At 39.4% G+C, this 16,929-nt stretch overlaps 2 protein-coding genes across 4 annotated transcripts in view; one reads left to right on the forward strand and one right to left on the reverse strand.

The window, feature by feature from the left end:
- LOC131216679 (uncharacterized) overlaps window positions 1–1,468 on the reverse strand; it is a 7,289-nt gene extending 5,821 nt beyond the window's left edge. For 2 of the 3 annotated variants that reach the window (XM_058211234.1, XM_058211231.1), the window contains exon 1: window positions 1,371–1,468. The gene's annotated coding sequence lies outside the window, so the exon portion shown is untranslated. Of the gene's footprint in view, window positions 1–852; window positions 864–1,370 lie in introns of those variants that run through there. The other variant, XM_058211232.1, reaches the window with a different exon arrangement.
- Window positions 1,469–8,593: 7,125 nt separating this feature from the next.
- LOC131214658 (L-lactate dehydrogenase) lies at window positions 8,594–11,449 on the forward strand. Its single transcript, XM_058208997.1, has 4 exons — window positions 8,594–8,719; window positions 8,819–8,936; window positions 10,565–11,154; window positions 11,209–11,449. Exons 1-4 carry the CDS (start codon window positions 8,594–8,596, stop codon window positions 11,371–11,373), a joined length of 999 nt encoding a protein of 332 aa, XP_058064980.1. The 3' UTR covers window positions 11,374–11,449.
- The last annotated feature ends 5,480 nt before the right edge of the window (window positions 11,450–16,929 follow it).

Below are 16,929 nucleotides of genomic sequence, written 5' to 3' on the forward strand. Positions count from 1 at the left end.
TTGGACAATGTTTGATTTTAAGCTAAGTTCGTTAATACATCATTAAAGGAAACACTCAGTTTCATGTTTCGTTTAAACTTTAAAACAAGCAAAATTTTCGACACATGCGGTAAGAGAAGATTTACTACATTATTAGTTTCAGTTTTTACTATTTTTTTACTATTTTTCTTACTTCAGTTTGTTTTCATTTACTAAAAATAAAAATTGGTAGATTTGTTTTCAACAATTACGATACTGATAAATCGCAGACGCATTAAACTTAAAGTCGATGTTAAAACAAGTAGATTCAGAATGTAACCAGAACAGCGTAAAAGAAAGTCAACCAGAACATCTGTCTAACATCCGCACTGCATAGCAACTCTATGTTTCTCGGTACAGAATAAACTTAAACAAACCTGTACGAGGTATGTTCAAACATTTTCACGAACATTAACTGATCACTTAAAATGGCCGAGCTTTTCATCAAAAGTCACGGACATGTGTAGCAACCTAACGCCACAAAAAAATCTGACATAAGTAGCTCGCGGAAAATCAAATGTCGCGTAAATGTTTGAAAACCTCGTAGAGTTAACTAACAGCTCACATACTGTATCAGCAACCAAAATATAACATTTCTCTAACAATCCAAAATGCATATTTTGCATCCAGCTTCATTTACACTAACGTCAATAATAGTAACAACAAAAACTAGAAATAGAAAAAACAAATAACCGTCTTGGACACGACCACGGGATCACCAGGTAAACTAACACACAACATGCATGCATACATAGACAATACAAAAAAAATACATCACACAACGATGCTTATCACTTTAATCCTAATAACTTCATTCACTACGTTTCGTGTTACCACGATTCACGATCGTTCCTTCGAGTACTGAAATGTACCAATGATGAAAGCAAAACAAAACTCGAAGAATATGGCAGCAGTAGAAGTTTGTTGTTTGTTGCATTTGTTCTTCCCCTCTTCTCACCACTTCGTCGCGGTCTTTGCATGTTGCATGTCCACCAAGGCCTTTTTTTTATATGACGCTTTGCGTTAGATGTCCAGTGAGAGTCTTTTGTTTTAGTGGCACGCGAAACGCTCTACACGTTATAAATAATGATTTTAGCGTCACTTTCATAAAGCGTCAAGTTTGCGTGCTGATCCAGACAAGGCACACAGTAGCATCAAGTGGCCATTGTAAGCTCAGCTCAAGACAACAGTTACTGATGCATTATTTGCCGACGAACAAGTCTTTTGTAACTGGTTTTGGCGGCCACTATCATTAGATCCTGGCGATGTTTGACGGTAGATGCTGCAGAAAAAGCACCATCGAGTGACGCTGAAAGCCAAGATGCAGAAACCGAACCGATTTTTGTACGCACCCATTCGATTGAATATATTAATTGACACCGTGAACCAGACACCAACAAACTACACTGCACATTCTACATGCGCGACTGCCGAAGCCCTTGTGAAACCGAATCCGGTCTGAAGCTACAAACTGACTACCAGGCAACCCGCGTATTCGGTCTTGGGCCGCCAACACGAGCCCCATATATATGATCTTGCTTGCGAGGGATAGACTCTACTTGCGGTCCTTTACCCACGCCACGAGAATTTTACTTCCTCTGTCGTAATCGCCATCATCGTTTTCGCCAGAAACTCAACCCTTCCGCTCTCTCTTACTTGTTTCTCGGGCTTTTCTTTTCACTCACTTGTTCAAATTTCGTCTCTTTTTAGCGCGAGCGGTTCAACTCACGGGAAACCAGTACAAAATGCAAAAGGCTTCGTCGCTTTCGTGGTTCCCGACATGCACTTGCTGTTTGCGGTTCGCAGTTCTCCTCGTTTCCACCATATACTCCTTTGCTCTTAACTTAGCTTTTTAATACAATCCTTATTCTCGTTTATTTTTTCCTTTTTTGCAATCGGGTTTTTAACTCTCGTCTATAGGCAGCTCTGCGGTTGGTCTTTCTTGCTCTATCTCAATATTTCTGTTTCTTTCCTTATCCATCTCTTTCTATATCCCCAACATGCTTTTTCGCATTTGCCAGATATCGAAGGTGAGCCTTATGTCAAAAACCGCGAAGAAGTGGTAAAGAAACATTATCCTTAGAGGCTACACTTCGAATGCAAGGGGTAAGCGAAAATTAATGCATGGAAGTTTATAATGAGAAACAGTACGACCCCATATTTTATTCCATTCAAATTGTAGCTGCAGAGTGCTGTACAAGAGCACTCTACTGAGACCTGAAACTAAACGTCTGAGCAGTATTTACTTTTTCTGCCCTGCCTGGAAGTCCTTTGTAGCGAATTCAAAATTTGCTTTAAATCGTAGATGGTAAGTTACTGAAAGTAACATCCAATGCTACAGAAAAAGCTCTTTTATCGCATGGATATATTTTGGAGTCATGGGCTAGAAGTTGTTTAGTTGTCTGGTTTTTGTTTAGTAGCCATCCATCGAAAAAGGTTATCAAGTTTGTAATTTTGCTCTTTGCTTAACCTGTCAATTGCTGATTGTATCTGTGCGCGTTGACCCCGTGGCGCTTCTCCAGTAGTTCCAAATCTATTGACTCCAGCTGACCCATCCAATCGCACAGCATCACCTTTCGACCTGATGTGGCCGTATCCGTGGCCCCGGTTAATATCCTGGGCAGAAGTCCTATTTTGCTGTGCAGTACGAGTAGCACATCGGGAATCACTCTTTGGCAGTCATTTTGAAGAAGGCAACAATCTGTTTCTTTTCGAATTGTCCCCAACGCATGTAATCGTTTTCCAATTATTTGTTGTGTGCTAATCAAGGAATGACCAGGGATTCCTTTCATGTTTGGAAGGAGTTTTCTTCCACCCAAGATCTCAAATCCTCATCCTCGAACGCTGAAAGTTCACCATTCTGCCATCGAATCCGTTATCCTCTATCGAGAAATCACTACAAAAATCACTATCCTTTATTTAGTACTATTTTATTTGTTATGCTTTTGATCAAAAATAACAAATAACCAATAGCAACACTCACCAAATTTTTGTTTTTTTATTCCCAACATAATTATTTACTACAGTAATGATTGCCTTCGGATGTTTTGTAACTCTAACGAAACTATGGCTCGATCAAATGTAAAATAGCGTGGTAAATTGATCGGGATCGCAGTGCGAACACAGCGAGACAAACTTTTGGTATCGAATTGTACGATTTTTTTTAACTCTCATATTTATGCAAAATTTATATTCTGAAATTTCATTGCTATTCTAAATTTCCTATAAGCACTCTTGTTAAATTAGTTTGGTCCAAATTAGCTACTTTATGTTGCAAGCATGTATTTATTACATTACCTAATGTACAGCTTAGCAAAGCTTCATTACTACAGAAACAGTTAAATTTCGTATTTTTAGACTAATAATGAAATAATATTTCTTTATATGTTAAAATATTCGTGGCATTAAAGTATCTCGGTCCTCGGTCGAAACATAAAAACTACATATTTGAGTTTTTGTGTTTCAGTTAAGTTTTAGGTTGTTTAGTTCTGAATTATAATTGGTAGATGTTTTATATTAGCTCAATTTTTCTCTGGAAATATAAACAAATCATTTCCGCTCGCTACAACTCATGCAAAAAAGAATGGATTAACTTTCCTCATACTTCTACCGTCTGATGTCTGGATCACTCCACTTTTAACCCTTTGTACGGTGTTTAATGCAGCTGGAAGCCAAAGAAAACTAAAACAAAGCCGACACAGGAAAACGTGTTCAAGTGCTGCCAAAGTGCATCGCGTCAGTATGGTTGCCTTGGGAAGCCCGTTACCCGAAAATTCACCATCCTAACATCAATACTATGTTGGGCGTCGCGCTATTGTCACGCTCCATCGCATATGACGACTTCATCCTTCAGCAAGCAGCTGAAGGGTCGCATTGTGAGTTCGTCAGACCCCCACTCCCCTCCCTCCATCCCTTCCTGTTTCTCTCAACAAATAACGTTGGTGTAAATTTCATTGCACTTATGCGATGTGACAAGCTTATTGGTCTACCAACGGGTCACCACGTTCGACCGAAGCCACGCAAGGAGGAAGGTCTTCAGAACGATGCAAAGGTAAACTTGACGAACGAAAAATTCCATCCAACAACCTTCTACTGTCGTCAATGGAAGTGTCCTAAAAAAATTCGCATGAACGAAAACGAAATGTCGTCATCATAAATAATACGCAATCCATCTGTACCTGAGAGATCCACAGAGGATATGAGCAAAAGTGGCATTTTGAACCGAAATGTGTTCATGCTCTTCTTTTATTCTCGGCCTTCTCGAATACAACTGCAAAATTACGCCCGGTTATTACAACTTGGATCATCGCGCTTACCGTGGACGTTAGTCGCGTTACACGTTAGTAAATAGTGAGTAGATAAAAATAAAAACAAGTAAAACTGTTGTTCTATTCTGCAGAAAGTATGAATATAATTATCCCTGTACAACAATAATGCATTTCTCGCATAACAAAAGTTACTAAGGGAGTTTGCAAAGTCGTTGGCACAATTTAGTACTAAACGTTGCACACAATGTTCATGTATTATTTATAAGTAAACCGAAATATACAACCGATAATCTCGTTAAATCCATCGAAAATCTAACCATTGCTCTAGGAATTCTGTAAAATTTCGACTGGTTAAAGTAGCTTGCAGCAGAAGTACAAGTTAGTTTGAATGTCGAGTACTTATGATCTGTTAACCGTGCTGTTTATGTTTTGCACGTATGCGTAAACGAGTTCTCTCCACACTCCGTTTGCGTCAAATGAACTTGACAAATATTCAAGTCTAATATATTTCGTTAACTAAACAAGCTGTATCCTGATTCCATACGATGAGATCGCTTAGAATTGACACTGGCAAAGAGTTTTGAAACGATGAATGTGGTGGAAATGTGTGTAAATGGATGTCTTCAAGTAATTTTCGATTGTTTGCAACAGTACAGTTTTTTTTCTAACCGAATATTCTACATCTACATAAAAGAGCAGACGAAATGACGCAGGCGCACTGTAATAAACGGCGAGTGGCTTGTTTGCATAGAAGACCTGACCTCCACTGCTGGCAATCGAGTTACTTCGTTCGCCTACTTTTTATATTGGCAATTCTTGCATCGCTATTGAGACAGACACTCCATCTCACTCGAGACCTGCCATGTAACATTTGCCTTTCTGGGCGTCTGAAGAACACTCCGTACACATTCGTACTCCGCCATTCTCATGACATGCCATGCACAGTGAGAGCAAGCGGTGTTGGACACAACGCCTCCCGGCGGGTGCGCCAGGATACGGACCACGATGTGCTGGGTCTCGGATCAGCTGCACTCACAGGTGGCCTGACCGGAATCGGTCCCTCCCAGGACAACCGGAGAGACGATGCGTAGCGTAACAGAGAATAAACTAATGCCATTAGCAGAAGCTAGTAGCCCCGAAAGACAACCCAAACGTACCAGCAATATTAACCCTGCGATCGCCTCCTCGGGAGGTTTCTCGAAGTTCCTAGCTTTCCGAGCGAGCGGAAACTGCAGACGCCGGCTGGCCGAGAAGACCACCTAGACTAAAAACCGAAGCACAGGCCCTTGTACAAGCTGAACATCCTGCATCCTGGGATAAGCGAGATTGACCACATTTAGCCGGGTTTAATATCCTAAAATGAACTAAAACAAATCCAAAATCTGTTTCCTTATTGCCTCTGAACAAAGTTCGCCGTGTCTGCTAGTTTAATATGAAAGCCAATTTCGGTCAAATGCTCACGTCCAATTTTTGAGTACATTTTCGATTGTCTATGGTCCTATCTCGGCAATAGCATTCTGAATTTGAATGTTGAGGTGGTCAATCCGCCAATGATTGCTAGTCTGTTCGCGTAAAATTTATCATTCACCAATTCCAAAAGATAATTTTGCATAGATGTCAAATCGCAGCTTCTTGGAGACCAATTCACGACACCATTTCTGGTGATATGGCACGTAGCGCCCTCCTGTTGAAACCAAATGTCGTCCAAATCTTTAGCTTCAATTTCTCCGAATAACTAATCAGCCACATTCCTCGGTAGTGCACGCCGCTTACGGCGGCTTCTTCCTTATTTTCGAAGAAAAATGGGCCGATGCCCACAAAAACCAACCAAACCAAAATCTGCAATCTGCAGGTGGATATGAGCTTCGTCAGAAAAGATGATTTTTCGGTTAACTTCATCATCATCGGCCAAACGTTCATTCGTCCAATTTGCGAATCGTAGACGACTCAGATGGTCATTTGCCTTTAGCTGCTGCACCACTTGAACTTTATATGGCTTCAAGGTAAGATCTTTGTTCGTAACATCGTAACGTAAGAACAGTTTTTAATCTTCTATATATATAAAAATGGATGTTAGTCTTCCTGTATCGCTTTTTCCAAAACTACTGCACTGCTGTTGCGTGAAATTTTGCACAGCGTAGTTTTGTGACATTGGATTGTGAATAGGAAAGTTTAACCCTAAACCCCGCTTGCGGATTGTTGGTCAAGCGCCAACCTCCCTGTAACACCGGGTCTCGGGAATCGAACCCATTTCAGCTGCGTGATAACGACGATTGTTAACAACTACTATTTCCAAGAAAGTAGGCACCGATATATAGTTATGACCAGCAGTGACGATACCAAATCCCAGTATGCTATCGTCTCATGTCCGTCACACTAATAGATCTTCGCTTTCGCTTTTTTTAAAAATTTTTTGGATCTTTATTATACATAAATGCTTGGTTACATACGGGTACAGAGATATTCCACGTTGGGATTGCAGCTATTTAATAATTCTAAGGTATCACAATGATTGAAATGAAAATATTTCGATTAAAATCTATTTAAATTACATGTTATGCCACGTGGCATTGAGTCTCCGCTTTCGCTTGATGTGCGCAACCCAAACAAAAAGGCACTCTTTTTCTTCATACTGTGACGACTTCTCTCACAAAACTCTTTTCTCGGCAAATAGGTTCACCACCAAAGAAACTGTGTGAGCATTGCTTCGCTTCTTAACGTAGTTTTTCTTTTATAAATTAAAAGTTGGTTGGTGTGGGGGTATCTCAGTGATGCACTAGAAACTGTGGATGAGGGCAGCGATGCCAAGGCTTAGCAAACCAGATTCAGATAATAATTGATAATTTTCATCGATAACCGTGTAAATTTATCGATAATCCTTGCTTCGTTTGCCTTGTTTCTAAGCTCAGTCGTATAAAAAGAGCGGTGAAAATAACAATTAATTAACCTAACACGATGTATCCAAGTTGTGCTCATTACGGACGTTTATTCGCTCATGTTGAAGGATAGATGGCGGCAAAGTGTAAAGTGTTCTCAAACGAACTATTTCAAACATGCGGACATGCCGAAATCTTTCATGCCGACAGCTTTGAATGCGACAAGGAAATTTATAAAATATTTTATTTTTATTTATATCTATATGTTATATCCAGATCTCTTTTATGTAGTAATATTAAAACACAAATAGGTGGGGTAAGAGTTTTGAAATGATGGAATTATTACATAAACGATTAATGCACAAGCCAAAAATCGAGTACCACGTGTCTTTGTACGATGGGTATTAAAACAGTCTCTCAACGATTTGCGACTGCCACAGCAACAAAGGCGAAAAGTATAAAAGATGTACAATACTAAACTAAATAAATGAAGACGCATTACTGAGAGACACTGAGATTGGATATTCCCATACCTGGGTCTACCAACAATCGTTTGGAAAATTATAGTTCATTTTGCAAAGCTGTTTTTTTCATCATGTCCATGTATCAAGGAAGCCAGAATGTGCAATTTCCGAATTTATGAAGTACTAAAATATTTCTGATGTTTCTATTATGTCAGTATGTGTACGTATTGTAATTTCTTATGCATTATTGTAGCATTCTTGCGAAAAATATAAATTTATGTACTGCAGCTAGAGTTCCGAATATGTGAATACATCGAAAATACCTTGAACCAATATATTGTACTCAAACTGTTATTTGACCTACATGAATATACTCGTAGCTTAAATGTAATGTACTAACTTGTATTAATGACTAACTAACCTGTAAAAATTGGTATGATTCACAAATTTACCTATAACCCTCACGGTAGGACATAATGTATAATGTTATCTGCGTGAGAGACCGTACTAGCGCCCCTATTTTCTTCCCCTACATCAAAACAGCTGGTCACAGAGAAAGAGAATCACAATGCTTGCAATGTTTGCATCATTTCATCACCCGTTCCAACATGTCTCGTGGTATCGGAATTGAGGGGTGCGGAAACGCATGGAAACGTGCGTATTCTCTCCCAATGTCCGCACCGGACATACAGTCAATATTAAAGGTCACCTTCAAAAAACGCGTGGCACGCGCAGTGAAATGTACGCTCTCGCTCTCAGTTAGGAATATCGGAGGTTCGAGGCCGCAACAAATATTCCATCGCCGGCGCTCCGCTAGTGAACATCGACTGCAAATATCCGCTTATCCGGTTCCATTTCTGCAAAATTGGGATTAGAACTTTTTAGTGAGTTGCTGAAAACTTAAAAGTGTTACTTTCGAGAGTTTAGGAAAAAGTATAGCAAGGAAGTGCAGATAAAATACCAAAAAATGTCTGAAGTGAAAGCGAAACTGCTGACGCAAGTTGCTGAGCCGATGACCTCTTCTGGTAACAAGGTCACCGTTGTCGGCATCGGCCAGGTCGGAATGGCCTGTGCCTTCAGCATTCTGACCCAGGTAGATATCGGTCTAACTTAAGAACCTGAAACTACATAGCTATAGTAAAATTTTGCGTACATAAAGTATTATTCTTTCTAACGATCTTTCAATATTTAGAACGTCTCTAGCGAAGTTGCTCTTGTCGATGTGAACGCCGACAAGTTACAAGGAGAAATGTTGGATTTGCAACACGGTTCAGCATTCATGAAAAACGCCCAAATCAGTGCAGGAACTGGTAAGTGTAAGCGCATAGAAACTATATTGTTGATGATGTTGGATCTATTGGATTATTGAATCTATTGGAATTAACATTTAACATATAAAACATATAAACATTTGAACATTTGTATATTGCTGAATTGTAAAAATGTTTAAGACACCGAAACTCCAGGACAACTGTCTAAATTTCGAATGCACCTCAAAAACTTTTACTATCATTGAGATTTTGCCATATGCAATGACTCTTCGTGCGTGTAGAAAAATTGTGAATGAATGAAGCGCCAGACACAATTAATTTTTGTCATTAGTATCACCTTTCTATTTTTTATTTCTTATTGCGCTAAGTCAAAAAAAGACAACCTCCAAACGTGGTTTTCACACATTGTAATACAGTCACGATGACGACGTGAGTGTACTATCAAGATTGATGGGGTCATCCTCATTGCTCCGTAAAACAGAGAAATAAAAAGATAATTTGTTTTATTTGAGAAGCTAAATTTACATTTGATCTATCATTGATGCTCTACGGTTAATGAAATGGCCCGGGCTTTTTCCTTACTTTTATAGCGCATGTCATAATGTCATACCGCAATCATATGTTCGCATGTAAGGGACTTCTTACTGAATTGTTTTACTTATCTAGTATTACTTTAGTAAGCTTATTTCGGCACTACTGTAAATTGAATACAAAATTTTAATAGTTACTGTTACGTGAAAGAGAAACCTGTTGCTCATGCCGCTTCCTATGTTGACGAAGGCGAAACAATGTACCTTTAAAATACGACCATTGGACTTACGACCATTGGGTTTCGCTGAACAATTAGCTTAGATAGACAGTCCTTAGTCTCGTCCGTGCAACGACTTCGAATGATCCAAGCAGAAGAAAGCCAAATTAATGTACGAGGTGTGTTCAAAAAATTCTAACAATGTTCGACGTATGTTCGACTTTCAATTTTTTGTGGCGTTATGCTGCTACTCATATCACTCACTTGTGACAAGTTCGGCCATATTGAGTAATCACTTAATTTTTTTCAGCGGTTTAGCTTGCACAAGTTTTGGCTCATCGTAGAGTTTTCTTTACTCCAAAAGTAATTGAGTACGAAGCGATAATTTGAGTCATATGTAACATAAATTTTTAGCCATCATTGTATCAAGCAGCACGAAAGATTTCACTGATCTATTGGTCTGAGTTTGAAATAATTCATTCAAGAACGGCGCCATCTATTCTTCAATATATGGAACTAAGTATTTTGCCGTTATTTTGTTGTTTCAGCTAATGCAATGTCTTTATTAAATAATATCCTATTCTGTCATAAAAATTCATTCATACTTCACATACTTTACTAGTGATGCTAGACCTCGAGCGAAGGCTTCAAAATATGCCATCGTTAAACCAGTTCTTGAAGGGTGAATTAGTTAGTTCTTCTTCATAAGGTCGCAGACATCTCGTAAATATAGTTACAATTTATATCTAGGTAATCTAATAGACGTTACACCACAGATAACAGCATCTGATATGAAATGTCTCGAACGACAGACAAACAAGGATACCGAAAAGTGTGAATCCAGAGAGCTACAATCAATTTTTCTTTATTTCATTTTATTCATTCTTATTCTTATCTTCTTATTTTGCCATTTTTTCAGATTTTACCATTACGGCGGGATCCCGGCTGGTTGTTATTACGGCCGGTGTGCGCCAGAAGGAAGGTGAAAGTCGTTTGGATTTGGTCCAGCGAAATACCGACATCTTGAAGGGGATCATTCCAAAGTTGATTGCCCAAAGTCCCGATTGCACTCTGCTAGTCGTTTCTAATCCGGTCGACATACTCACCTACGTCGCTTGGAAGTTAAGCGGTTTACCGAAGAATCGTGTTATAGGATCCGGAACAAACTTAGACTCGTCTCGCTTCCGATTCTTGATGTCGCAAAAGCTTGGTGTGGCACCTACTTCTTGTCACGGCTGGATCATCGGTGAACACGGTGATAGCAGTGTGCCAGTGTGGTCTGGAGTTAATGTTGCCGGTGTCAGATTGGCCGAAATCAATCCGACCATCGGAACCGATGCTGATTCGGAGAAATGGGGTGATTTGCATCACCAGGTCGTTAACAGTGCCTACGAGGTCATTCGTTTGAAAGGGTATACATCTTGGGCTATCGGACTGAGCGTGGCGTCACTAGCCTCAGCCATTTTACGCAACACTTACAATGTGCACGCCGTTTCTACATTGGTTGCGGTAAGTTGATCAAGAACATGAATATGACATATGTTAATCGTATTTTACTTGCAGGGTGAGCACGGTATAACTGACGACGTCTACCTTTCTCTGCCTTGCGTCTTAGGACGTAACGGTGTTAGCCATGTTGTTAAGCAGATTCTAACGCCAGAGGAAACGAAGAAATTACAAAGTTCTGCATCGCTTATGGCAAAGGTTCAGGCTGGAATTAAATTTTAAGCATCACACATAATCTGTCTGTGTGTCTATGTTATTTATTACTTAATGTAATGTTTTTTTAAACAATAGGCATAAATCTCTCATTCTCTCAATTTACGAAAGCTATCATTTTATGCATCTTTTGTCAAGCGCATGGATCAGCGTTCGTTCACATTACGAAACACAATTGTTATAATTCAAATAAACAGAAAAACCAAATGGCTTTCAGCCTTTAAATTTTACAGCCAAACAATATTGCTGTTTCGAAGCAAAATTTCCGATGAGAACACTATAAAAAATTTCGTATCACTCCACATTATTGTAGAAATATATTGAAAAAGTAACTAAATAAAAGAAATTATAAATCAATCAAATGCGCACCGAATTACCTCTATTCCAAGCAACGTGTTCAGGCGAAGTAATAATTGATATGCACAAAAATTGTGAGCGAACTAACAGCCCCATATTTATTAATCTACATCTCTCCAAATACAATTAATCCACATAAATAACCCGGAAGCGATCTATCAATGTTTAAAAACATTTGCGATAGTTTGTTTTTTATGAAAGTTATTCGAAAAGGAATTAACAATAATCTGATTGAATAATAATTCATGGAAACTTTTCTAACTCATTTTGTTTGTTAGCCCTGCCCAAACTGGTTAAGCCGCTTAAAATCGCACCACAACAGGTTAAAAGATAAAGGCAACGTTGAATGTTGATGGAGCAGAAAAAACATAAAATCAATGAAAACAGGAACTGTTAAAGAGACCGAAAATTACCACGAAAGGGATCGGGAATGCACAAGTAATAATAAAAAACTGAAATCTTCAACCAAAACATTTGACACACTTAAGGACATGAACAACAAAAAGTTTAGCTCTTAAACCACAACAAAACCAGTTTGATTTGACAGAGTGGAGCGTAGAAGAAAGAAGTCATTATCTGAACGTTGTGTTTTGACGAGAATTTCCCACATGAGATACGTGTATGTTTAAATAAATAAAATGAATGATGATGAATGCAATCGATGCAAGACCAACCGATTATCACCTTTTTCACGCATTGCAAAACTTCCAAAGTGATAAGAAATTGAGATCAAGAGAAGATTGAGAAAATAGTTTGCCAATGCTTTGCGCCAGTAAAACAGGAGAATCATTGTTTCATAGTTTTGCATTTCGAATTATTATAATTTCAAAAAAGAAATTCATGACAGGTACATGGTACAGTTATTCTGTTGAATTTCCTTGGTAATACGTATGTGTATGAAGTAAAATAGCTAGGAATAGAAGGACAGGTCATATGAAAATGCTTAATTTTTGAAATCACTTCAACTAAGAATTACAAGCAGACAACATAAAAGGAGTATGTCAAACCATGCGATCCTCGGAAATGTGGGCAGTCAAATTACTTGCAATATTTCTGAAACTATGAATGAGAACATTCAAAATAAACATCGATGCAAATCCTTTTACGGCCGATTGGGCTGTTATTCGGAATATTTGATGAAGGCGTTTTTGTTATGCATTGGACATTCCGAACGATTTCATTCTATGTATTGTAATTGTATTTTCCTTCCCTATTCTACCTATCACTTCCCGCGAACAATGATCAATGATCAAAGTGTCAGTTAGTTTCGTGTGTAAAGCTCTAAACGATCAGCGTAAAGCGATCGAAACGACACACCTCTACAGTAAAACGGATTCGCAGTCAATCACAAATACTATTAACCGATTTCACCGCTGATCGGCACCAACACGACTCAAGCTTTTACAAAGCAACATTGAAAGCTCATCGTCAGTGTAAAACCGGAGCTCGAGCTGTTCAAATGTTGGTGCGATCACGGTCTGGTTGCGGGATTTTTTTCGACACATCACCGAAGGTCATTATTATAGTTTTTGCACATCTTTGTACCTTAAAGTTTACTTATCCAAAACATTAGATTGTACTACGCTATGAGGTTGAATGATTGAGGTCCCATTCGCTGCTCTCAATAACCTTTGTGATCTTTAAATTGTGTACTCCGCGCTAGCTTTTGTGCAACAACCTTCGGACAGGTGGACGGTGAAGTCTCATGATCGAATATCACTATGAGTGTGTGCCATCATTTAAGTTATCGAACGAGTTGTGTGTAATGAAATCTGCGGTCAAAGTTGACGCAGCCGTTAACAGTCGGTTTGTTCTGCTGAGGCTTCTCCGCGTGGGATATTGTGCCAAGTGTACGACTGTTCCTGCTGACTGCGCTTCACTCTTTAGCAAACAGCAGTTACGACAACGACGCAACAATGACTGGTAATACGAGTAGGTCACGCGCGTGATGGTTACTCAGCCATGTAATTTGCCATCTGTACTATTGTTTTGTACAAAAAATAAGGAGGCCTTTAATTGTAAATTAAAGCTACCCTCACTTGTTACTTGTGTCAACTGTATGGAGAACAATGTACTCATCGTTTACAAATCAAATTACGTTTACTGTGGCCGGTGAAGGTATTATGACCCAATGCAGCGCTTATCGGTGGTTCAAAATATTCTCAGCGGGACGAGAAGGTGTGAACGTCGAAAAGCCAAGTTTAGTCGAATGTGAACAGTTTTGCTTACAGTTTTCTTCGATTGCAGGGTCGTGGTGCATCATGAGTTGCTGCCAAAGTATAGAATGGCCAATAAAAAATATTACCGGCAAGTTATGCTCAATTCGCCCGAAGCAATCCGTCACAAATGACCGGATTTGTGGGAAACCCAAAATTGGCTGTAGCGCCCCGGCTAACACATCGTGGTTTTTGCACGAATCGTGGTTTTTGCGCGAATTTTTGACGCAAACAACACTTTAACACTCAACATAACGCCAAAGAAACCGTATTCTCCCCCTGTGACTTTTTCTTGTTCCGGAAACTGAAGAGGGTTATGAAAGGACGACGCTACGCTGCGATTTAGGGGATAAAGACGGCATCAAAAGAGGAGCTGAAATAGGTCACAAAACATGATTATTTAAAGGGCTTCGATGATTGGAAAAAAACACGTTGGCACAAGTGTATTGTAATGATGATCGCGACTCTGGCGGTTAACGCGTCGCACTTTCAGCACTCGGCATCCTGTACCTCAGCACTTACCAACATATGATCTAACTTATAAACTATCTAAACTAAACATACACACACGACCAGTATAATCTGATCGGATGCGAATTACTTTAAAAGATATAAAATAGATATTCATGAATGAGCCAATATATTTTTAAAATCTCAAAAAATATGTTGAACAGATCACGTATGTGGTTTCAGCAAGGGGCGGCAACAAGCCACACGGCACAAGCGGTGTTCGAACTACTACGCGAGATTTTTTTTGAAGTGGTTTTTTATAGAATTTATAATTTCGCGTTTGGTTATGTTAATTAGCTACAAAGATCGTGCTATTTGACACCTTTGGACATTTTTGGCGGATCGAGTTTTTTTTGGCTACACAAGAGATCGTGTTTATGCTGACAAGTCTACAACGTTGGAGCATTAGAAAAATAACATTCACCAAGTTATGGCCAAAATGTGCAAAAACGTTATTGAAAATTATTTTATCCTTTTTTCGGTTTATTAAATTTGTTTTAAAATTACGAAATCGATGACCTTGTATTATGGCCATCTTCCTCGTAACCATACGATAATATTCATAGGAGTTCACTTTTCATAGGAGGCCGTCTTATGGGGAGAATTGACGATCCTGGTCTTTTGGCCCGTACTCCGTTTTACTGTCCTTCTCGTACCCTACGTACTCGTTCTCTTTTCCTTGTTCCCCATCGTCGTACTCGTCATGGATCTACGGATCCCTTTCTAAGGTGTCTCCGTAGCTTCAACCTAGTATATCCCCTGTTTGACTTTCACCTTCCGTTCCCATCCTTCCGTGTCGCCCTTATAAATGCCCTCAACTCCTCTCCGTCCGTTTGAACCGACCCGCTGGATTTCCCCACTTTCTGTGGTGGTTTCTTTGCTTCCTTCTTCTTTCGTCTTTCTACTCTGTCTCTCTGTTACACGTAAGCTCTCCTCTCAATTGTATATATGTTAGGATTAAGAGTCCTGGTCTAGCCTAATGGCGAACCCGTGTTGTTAATAAAATTAAAAAATTAAAATTAAAATTAAAAAAAAAAATATCATCGCACTGTAGGCAATTGTCCTTCTTTTTTCTTCTTCTTTGGCAACTTTGTCAGGAAAAGGGATTCTTCTTTTTCTTATCCGAGAATTACAACCGCTGAGTGGTCTTAGCTTGCAAGAGAAAAAAATCTTAATCTCAGATGCTTGTTTTTTGTATTTTTTCGAGGTTTTGACCCCACACCAAACTCCCTATCCGTACAAAGAGGATTGTTACAGAAAACCACTGACGATTAGCATTGCCTCTGTTACAGACCAGAGCCGCTCGGGTGTTGTTGCAAAACCATAAGAAGAAGAACGAATGAGGTCAGTGCTAAATATCAACTGAGGAGGTTCGCGCTAGGGTGCTAGCAGTCAATAGGTCATTCTACAGTCTGAAGAAACTATTTGGCTCACATCTCGTGTCAATTTGGTCGAAACTGGTGTTGATACATGGGCTTTGTGCAAAACTAACGAAACGCTCTTAGTCGTTCGAGTCCGAGAGGAAAATACTCAGTATGATTTTAGGCCCCGGATGTAATAATGAAGGAGCCGGTACAGCAGCGAGCTGTACGACGATCTCACTGTCGTGCGACGTGTACACCTCGCCAGGCACCGATGGCCTGATCATGTCATGAGAATGGCGGTCGATGAACCAATCCGCAAAGTTTTCTTAGACTGTCGACAAGGACAGAGGTGAGATGGTGGGACAGCATCGAATGTATAAGTGAATGGTGGACGAATGTTTTTAGTAGTGCACCGCTGTCAACAGAGTAGTTGGTAACTCTCGTCGTTGTTAAGCAGCTGGCCTAGGTTCGTTTCCCGATGCCGACGTGCCCGGGGATTGGTGAGAGGCCAACAACCACGCATTTGAGATAAGCATTGTCTCTGTTCGAGGCCAAAAACGCTAGGCGGTTGTAACTGCAGGATAAGAAGAAGATTCATTTATCACCGTCAGTATTTCAGCACTCCCTAAAATATGTGAAGTCTCCTTCTAGAAATTTATATTTAACAATAAAAATCAATGAATCGATATTTCAATCTTCTAAACAACCCAGAAAATCGTACGATTTCAAGATATCGAACCATCGAAGGAATAAAACGCTAAATGGGGAATTAGGTTGGTAGAAGATGCTATAAAAGTGATGTGATGCGAAATGTAACTTAAGGCTTTTGTGATTTGATAATAATTGGAATTAATGTTTTGTAGCCATTAGTTCTTTGAAATAGTAAGGTGTAACCATTCTTTTTTTATTTACTTCTCTTATTTACTTCTTATTTACTTCTCTATCAACAACATCACCACAACAGTTTCAATGCAGTTGCATTGCCCACATAGCCTCTATGCAACGAATAACGCTGCTTTAATCATTTAGCTGCAAAATCCCCTGTTCTTCTACATACACTACATATCTTTAGATATCGGATACCCTCCAACAATATACCGATGGCTTGGAGGGTATGC

The sequence above is a fragment of the Anopheles bellator genome, chromosome 1, assembly GCF_943735745.2.
Source record: "Anopheles bellator chromosome 1, idAnoBellAS_SP24_06.2, whole genome shotgun sequence".
NCBI classification, from domain to species: Eukaryota; Metazoa; Arthropoda; class Insecta; order Diptera; family Culicidae; genus Anopheles; species Anopheles bellator.

Excerpts from the sequence above, each read along its gene's own strand:
- LOC131214658 (XM_058208997.1), top strand. The coding sequence starts at position 8,594 with ATGTCTGAAGTGAAAGCGAAACTGCTGACGCAAGTTGCTGAGCCGATG. Across the intron at positions 8,720-8,818 it reads CCTTCAGCATTCTGACCCAG|AACGTCTCTAGCGAAGTTGC; the intron begins GTAGATATCGGT and ends TTCAATATTTAG. Across the intron at positions 8,937-10,564 it reads CCAAATCAGTGCAGGAACTG|ATTTTACCATTACGGCGGGA; the intron begins GTAAGTGTAAGC and ends CCATTTTTTCAG.